Source organism: Seriola lalandi, unplaced genomic scaffold, assembly GCF_002814215.2.
Source record: "Seriola lalandi dorsalis isolate HSWRI2012SDOR001 ecotype SW California unplaced genomic scaffold, Sedor1 jcf7180002054683, whole genome shotgun sequence".
Lineage (NCBI taxonomy): Eukaryota > Metazoa > Chordata > Actinopteri > Carangiformes > Carangidae > Seriola > Seriola lalandi.
Window position 1 is genome coordinate 260,980 of NW_019525236.1, and position 8,012 is coordinate 268,991.

Here is an 8,012-nt window from a genome sequence, read left to right on the forward strand (position 1 = left end):
CATTTTTATGAATTTTTATGCCTTACTATACTATGTCATTTTTTATGCTTTATTATACTATGTCATTTTTATGACTTTTTATACCTTATTATACTATGACATTTTTATGAATTTTTATGCCTTACTATACTATGTCGTTTTTATAACTTTTTATGCCTTACTATACTATGACATTTTTATGAATTTTTATGCCTTACTATACTATGTCGTTTTTATAACTTTTTATGCCTTATTATACTATGACTTTTTTATGAATTTTTTTGCCTTACTATACTATGACATTTTTATGAATTTTTATGCCTTACTATACTATGTCGGTTTTTTTGACTTTTTATGCTTCATTATACTATGTCATTTTTATGACTTTATATACCTTATTATACAATGACATTTTTATGAATTTTTATGCCTTATTATACTATGTCGTTTTTATAACTTTTTATGTCTTACTATACTGTGTCATTTCTTATGCTTTATTATACTATGTCATTTTTATGCCTTATTATACTATGACATTTTTACGAATTTTTATGCCTTACTATACTATGTCATTTTTACAACTTTTAATGCCTTACTATACTGTGTCATTTTTTATGCTTTATTATACTATGTCATTTTTATGACTTTTTATACCTTATTATACTATGACGTTTTTATGAATTTTTATGCCTTACTATACTATGTCATTTTTTATGCTTTATTATACTATGTCATTTTATGACTTTTTATACCTTACTATACTATGACATTTTTATGAATTTTTATGCCTTACTATACCATATCGTTTTTTTGACTTTTTATGCCTTACTATACTATGTCATTTTTTATGCTTTATTATACTATGTCATTTTTATGACTTTTTATACCTTACTATACTATGACATTTTTATGAATTTTTATGCCTTACTATACTATGTCGTTTATCTATGCCTCATACAACATTATGATTCTTTTTTTATTGGGTAGGATGGTGGTTTAGAGCTTTCACCTCACAGTGAGAGGATATATTAATATGATATATAAATCCTTTGGATATATGAAGATATAAATTTATAACATGTATTAAATACTCATAATAAAATGTAACTTTATTGAAACAACATGCCTATTAAAATTGTATATGTTTGTATATGTGTTTCTTAATCATTTCTAATAAAGATATCTTTTATATTTACATATCTAATGAACATATACTGACAGGCTTTGGGATGGTTATTAGACATATATGTCAACATATGATATTGTTCCAATTTCTAACTGGACTCATATGTAATTTTTACATATATAGGCTATACTCTAAATACAAACATGATTTTATGGAAATTCAACACATGTACATATATTACATTTGCATATGGGCATTCCTGAATGTAAATTCAGATCTTATATGTTAATAAACAGTTTGGTTGACGGCATTAAAATCTCTTTGTTTTGGAGGGGTGGTGGGGTTGTTGCGACCCCACCAATGTTGAAACCAAACTTACGCCCTTGGATATTTCTGTGCCATTACTGATAATCAGCAATAAGCTAATATCGGCTGATAATTGCAGCCTGGCCAGTGTATTGAAAAACATTTATTAATTCATTTGCTTGTTTAAATCAACTACAGCTGCCGTCAGACAAACATTTGTACAGCACCTGTGTGCTCCAGACTTGATAAAGAGTGAACAGTTAGTGCAGTAAACAAAGCAAATGGATGAATGAAAAAGGTGCAAACAGAGTTGATGGACAAAAAAAAAGATGGAAGAAAAGTAGAATTAGAGCAACGCCAATAGTTAAAATGAAATCTGTGGCCAGCCATCATCTACTGAACTTTTGCACGGGTTTGAGTTTACCTGCTTCACTGCATCCTCATAGCATGGGGGCTGTCTTAAGTCAGATGCATCTGAATCTGAGCTACTGAAGGCGGGGGGAGAGACCTGGCTCTTTTGGCCAACATGCCGAGGAGAGGGCAATACTGACATCTACATGAGACATAGGTGAAAAGTAACATTAGCCCAGGAATTAGAATAGGGGAGCTTAGCAAATATGAGTATAGAGCAGATAAAAGAATAAGGCCCTCATGTTTGAATAATCACATCAAATATTTAACTCTCAGAAGTGGGTTGGCGTTGTGTTGTTGTGAAGGAGAAGTCAGTGATGTGAAGGAATATGTCATGAAAACAGATGAACTCTTAAAGAGTGGAAACACGACAATGAACCTCATCACAACAGACAATTATATAAGAGTCAGACAGGTCACAAATGAATGGAAGAGAGAAAACGGTTACGTGACTGTGAGGTGATTCAGATGAAAAACAAAACACCAACGTGACAACACTCAAACACACTGGATGGAGACGTGCCGTTTACCTTCGGCTGCATGTTCTGGTTCTCGGCTTTGGCCGAGCCGCCGTGGTTCAGGCCACAGTCGGCTGAGCTGGGAAACACTCCCTGAAGGCCTCTCTGGTCGGAGGGATAAGAGCAGTTCACAGGCTGACCTCCACTCTTCTGCTGGAGCTGCGGTGAGGTCAAAGGTTAAACATAAAACACACGTTCAACAGACAAAAGCGTGTTCATGAAGGAAACGTGGATAAAGTTCTGCTAATTAACTGCTAAATATCAGCGTGTTTACGTTAGCATTAGCTTGAGCAGGGGGATTCGTACCTGCATGCTGCGTGCTCTGCTGCTGCCCGGGGGGTGGGGGTGACCGCAGCCGTCCCTGCCCAGCGGAGGTGACAGCAGGTAGGGGTTGTTAGGAGACGAAGGCTGGGGACTACTGGAGGACTTTCCGTTGGGAGAGTCTTGTGGCGAGCACTGAGGACTGAGGAACGCAGGCATGGCGGAGGGGCTGCCGGAGGAAGGGGCCGCGTCCATGCACTGTGGCCCCACGGGGCCCCCCAGGGTGGAGACAGAGGTGTTGCAGTGCCCCATGTCCTCCATGCAGCTGCCAGGGGGGCTCTTGAGCTGCTTGGGAGAGGACAAGGGGCAGCTGGAGGACAGGGACATGGGCTCCTGCTTGATGGTCACACCAAAGAAGTGCTGACCCATCATAGCTGGAGTCTGCTGGTGGCGCATGGGGGGGTGAGACGGGGGAGGGACGGTGTCCTGTGTTGCTCCATAGCAGCGTTTCCTCTTGTGGAGCTGCATCTTCAGCTCTTCAACCTATCAGGTGCAGACAGGTGAGGTTAATGTGTCAATCAGCACGTCTATGTTTTGTCGTGTATCTAAACCCTTCACCCTCCTTATAATACTTTCTCTCTTTCAAAATCTTCAGTCAAACTAAGGATTAATTTAATTTTAAGTTCATCAGTTTCTCTTCCCTTCCTTTGTTATTTATTTATTCTTTTCTTCTTTCTTCCTTTTCTAAATTAAAACCCGAGTGCAGCTCCTCTCTGCAGTCCTCCAGGGGAAAAGCAGCTTTTATAAAATGAATGAAGGGGACAAAGCTGCTTGTTCTGCTCCTTTAATATGGACACGCTCTGTAAAGTTAACATATATGTGGTGCACATTTTACATTCTTACGTTACACTGACACACTCATTGTGCGCTATATAATGTGCCATACATCTCCATGGCAGAATTACATCCTGTGGTAACTCAGAAGAAGCTCGTTTTTATCAGCGACTCAAGTAGAAACTGGATTTAACTTCACTGATTATAGAACTGACCTGTCATAAGACACAGAGGTAAACTCTGCCTGTGCAGTCATGTCATTCAAACAGCCGGTCGTCACCCACCTGTCTCTGCTCCTGGTGCAGCTTCCACGTCAGCTCCTCGATCACCTTCTGCTTCTCCACCAACATTTTATCTTTTTCAGCCTCCAGCCCTTCCATACCTCCGCCCTCCCCCGCCATCTGTCCTCCGCCGCCCTGGTTGCCCCCTCCTCCCACCACGCCGTCCTCCATGCTGAGCTGGGCCGGGGACGGCTGCAGGGCGAACTGCGTGGGCGAGGACATGGGCACGTCGCTGAAGCTGTCGGGGAGCGAGCCGCTGAGGGACAGCTCCGAGGAGGCCGGAGAGATGGGAGGGGTGGAGGAGGTGCTGGGGTAAGGGTAGTACCCTCCCTGTGACAGGGCGCTGGAGGAGGACGGGGACTGGTAGGAGGACAGGGACCCTGTGGGTGTGACAGGGAAGGTGACTGTGGTGATGTCGGAGGAGCCTGAGGGCGAGGAGCCGGCGTTGGAGTCTTTAAAGGGCCGGAGTCGCTCGATGAGGGCGGTCTTTGTACCTGACACAGGCATGCCGCGGATACGCAGGTGCTGCCTGAGCTCTGACACCTTACAGAGGAAACAGACACGGATCAGACGGAGAGTCTCTTGGACAGTTAACACCGTTTATCTGAGTTAACACCTACTTTTAGGTCATCCAGATTGGCCGGGAGGGGCCCAGGTTTGACCGGTGAGATGTTACTCTGGTTGGGATAGGCACTCTTGACCGGAGAGGGGGAGTTACTGTTGGCTGAGCTGGACGGACCAGAGGAGCCACAGGCTGATATCTGCTCACCGGATCCTCTGGAATCAGACATGAGAGGTGGATTCATCACTGACAGCAACACACAGTTCAAATACACAGAAACTCTCTACCAGTTTCAATAAGGCATCGTTTATTAACAGTCTACACACGCTAACTCCAGAAAAGAGAGAGAGTGCTGAGTTGATGTTATTTTGTCAGATTTATTCCTTCCTCGCTGAGTGTGACTCACTTGTGGGCGTGGGCCGGCGGGTGAGGCTGGTAGCTGAAGGCGGGCTGTCTCTGCTGAGACTGGGCCTGCGTCTGCGGAGTGTGTGTGTGCTGCTGCGACGGCTGCGTCTGCGTGTGTGTGTGAGAGTGTTTCTGCTGGCTGAGGATCTGCAGCTGCAGGAACAGCTGCTGCTGCTGCAGCAGTCGGGCGTAGGCCGAGTCCATGGGCGGAGGGGACTTCTCCGCCTTCTGGTCTGGAGGAATGTACTGGTGGTACTTGAGCTTCTTCACTTTGGGCTTCACATCTTTGGGTTTCTTGTGTCGGTTCTTGTCCGACGTCTTGGACTGTGCGGAGCAGAGAGGAGGAAACAGTGAGAGCTGAAGGTCTGAACTGTGTTTGAAATCTAAAGGATGAAGATCAGCGTTGTGTAGAGTCAGCTGACCTTGACGATAGCAGGAACAGGTATGGGGGGAGTGGCCTGGCTGTTGTTGGCACCAGACAGTCCTTCATCCTGGCTTTGATCAGGTGGGTCTCTGGTTGTCCCCCCCTGTTCACAAATAGAAACAACACACATGATTGTTGATCACAGGAGAAGCCAACTGTAAATGTGGATGGAAATAAACTGGAACAATGTAATGTATATTAACCATGTAACGTCCTTTAGGCCTGATTCTATTTTCACAATAATTTTGAGAAAGATCACTCGTGTTCATTAATGTTTATCGTTTCAACTGATTAGTTGCTAATTGAAACAACAAACAGCTTCATGTCATTAGTTCTCAGGTGTTTGGTCACAGTTTAAAGGAACTTTAGTTGAGTGTTTTAGTTTTAGTTTTGTGCCACTTCAGATTTCCACTCTGCTACAAGATTTTGCAGTAAATTAAAGAAACCGACAGTTTATAAAACAACATGTAATTATCTCATGCTGTAAAGAGAAGGTGCTGCAGCCTGATGCAACATTAAAATACTTAAGTTAACGTATCAGTAATTATCCAATATTTTAATATGTAATGATTGATTTCCTTTCAGCGGAATAATTCAACATTGTGTTGTTTCCCATTTTACTTGACATTTGACAAAGAGTCAAAGAATATAAACGCACCAGGTGAGAACTGTGAATATCTGCACCACATTTCATGGTCATCCAACATCTGTCTGAGTCTGGACCAACATCACCGTCCTCAGTCCAGCTCCACCCGACACAGAAACACTCCCACAGGTTTGTTTCTGTGTCTGGTGGAGCAGAAACTGCGACTGGTGCCAAACAGTGAACAGTGAAATCACAGCGAATAAAAATCCACCAGTTGAATGTTTTTACTGGTTCTGGTGACATTGTTTTTTGTTGTCATGGAGACAGTTTGTTTCCTCTGCAGACACACAGTGGGAGTTGGATTTAAACAACCCTGTTCTGGCACCAGTTTCAGTCAAGTGACCGTTGCCGGTGGCGACCGTTGGAATGAGGTCATCATGAGTGAAAGGTAAGCGGGAATGTGACACCTGCCCAGTTCAGCTCAGTCCAACGGTCAGTGGAAACACAGGGGCGGGTGCAGTTCACTCTGCCGCCACAGGAGGGCAGGACGACCACAGCTGAGGACACACGGGTGAAAGACATGATGGAGGGAGGAGGAGAACATCTGTTGTTTTACCTGTCGGGGGCTGGTGAGGGCAGGTGAGGAGGAGGAGGAGGGCGTGCTGCCCACAGCCTCTGATGAAGGGCAGGCCGAGCCCTGCGACTCGTCACTGTGGTGCTGCTCAGGAGACAGACCGTCGCTGCTGCTGTCCTCCTCGAACGCATACGAGTCGTCCTGCTTCGGGAACTTACCGTGGTTCACTGCGGGAGACACAGACACTGTTTGTTTCATTTGCATCAGTAAAAATATCATGTGTTCTCACTGAAGTACAGAACATACAGTAGGTCAAAGGTCACTGACAGGTGTTTACGTGAGTCATAATGTTACAGTTCAGGTTTCGGATCACGTGCAGGTTTTGTTTACAACCTCTTGCTCCATCACGAGCGAATCATTTCCACGAGCTTCCTGCACCGTGACAGATCGACTCAGTAAAAATCTTTCTGACCTGCGTCTCTTTACTGTCACTGTCGACACGACGGAGGCGCTGCCTTCCTGATCTCACCCTGGCCTCAGCTTGTCAGGCAGCGCTCATGCTGAGCTGTGGTTGTGTGCGGACAAGTTGTTCCTAATGAAATAAATAAGTAAACATCTACATCAATTAAAGATAAAGGCCAAGGTTTCCTTAAAATAAAAACTGCTGCACAAAACACCCTTAATTCTTCTCCTTAATGTTTCATACAATGTAGTATTTTAATGTTTCTCCTTATCTTGGCTTTATACTATAGAACTTAGCAACTGAACTGAGGAGAAAAACTTCAGGTTCCTCTGATTGTATCTTAAATGTCTGAGTTTATGGAGATAAATGAAGAGTTCTCCACGATCTTTCCAATCAATTACTGGTGAAGTGTTTCATGTCCATCGATCAGCTGTGAGTCGTTCACAGAGTCAGGTGAGTTAAGGTGCACCAGGTCTTTATCAAGAAAACTAAAGGAGTATTTTGAATATGTGATCTTGGATCGCACATCACAAACGGCTGCAGGTTGTATGTGATGTGTGTTCCCTGTGGCGTTCACACTCTGCCTGTCTGTGTGTCACTGACACCTCGCCGCTCTCTCAGCCCCGGAGGTGTTACGCTCCGTGGGTGAGACACTGACACGACCACTTTACCTCCATCACGCAGCTGAATGGAGCGGCCGATAGCGAAGGCCGCTCTGATTGGAGGAGCTGAGAGCAGCTATCTGACAGAGGGGAGGGAGGGAGGTGGCAAAGGTGTGTGTGTGTGTGTGTGTGTGTGTGTGTGTGTGTGTGTGTGTAGAGGTATAAGATTCTCTTTTTGTATCCAAACATGTGACAGCGCGGAACAGACCCTGGTTTCAATCACAGCACCAGGCTCTTTCTGTGCAACTCAGTGACCTCGCAACACACACACACACACACACACACACACACACACACACACACACACACTGACGGAGCTTAACACACAGCATTGTCCTGAATGCCATTTCCTCCCACCTGTTCATGTTTAACTCCTTCCCTCTCTGCAGCCACACACTCTCCGACACTTTCCATGAGTCTTTAAGTCGACTCCGTGTCAGCGGGAGATTGAGACGGCAGAATGACAGGAAGTCTGTGAGCCGTGTGCACTTCCGCTTTTCAAGTGGCTGGCTCAGAAGCTACAGAGGGTCACATAGTTTCTAAAACTACCGGACAGAGGTTGAAACCATCGCTGGGAGTGTTGTGTAAGGGGCTGCAGGGCTGTAAGGTGAGGGGTGAGG

The 8,012-nt window shown here is 44.5% G+C and overlaps 1 protein-coding gene across 5 annotated transcripts in view; it reads right to left on the minus strand.

Annotated features, from left to right (window-relative positions):
• The window catches only part of myocd (myocardin), a 109,354-nt gene that overhangs the window by 10,571 nt on the left and 90,771 nt on the right, over nt 1–8,012 (minus strand). For 3 of the 5 annotated variants that reach the window (XM_087178330.1, XM_087178328.1, XM_087178326.1), the window contains 8 exons: nt 6,310–6,494; nt 5,106–5,210; nt 4,685–5,007; nt 4,337–4,493; nt 3,720–4,259; nt 2,647–3,144; nt 2,353–2,499; nt 1,836–1,964 (listed from right to left, as the gene is read on the minus strand). In XM_087178330.1, the coding sequence (XP_087034456.1) occupies nt 1,836–1,964; nt 2,353–2,499; nt 2,647–3,144; nt 3,720–4,259; nt 4,337–4,493; nt 4,685–5,007; nt 5,106–5,210; nt 6,310–6,494 (2,084 nt within the window). The remainder of the gene's footprint in view (nt 1–1,835; nt 1,965–2,352; nt 2,500–2,646; nt 3,145–3,719; nt 4,260–4,336; nt 4,494–4,684; nt 5,008–5,105; nt 5,211–6,309; nt 6,495–8,012) is intronic. The other 2 variants (XM_087178329.1, XM_087178327.1) reach the window with 1 other exon arrangement.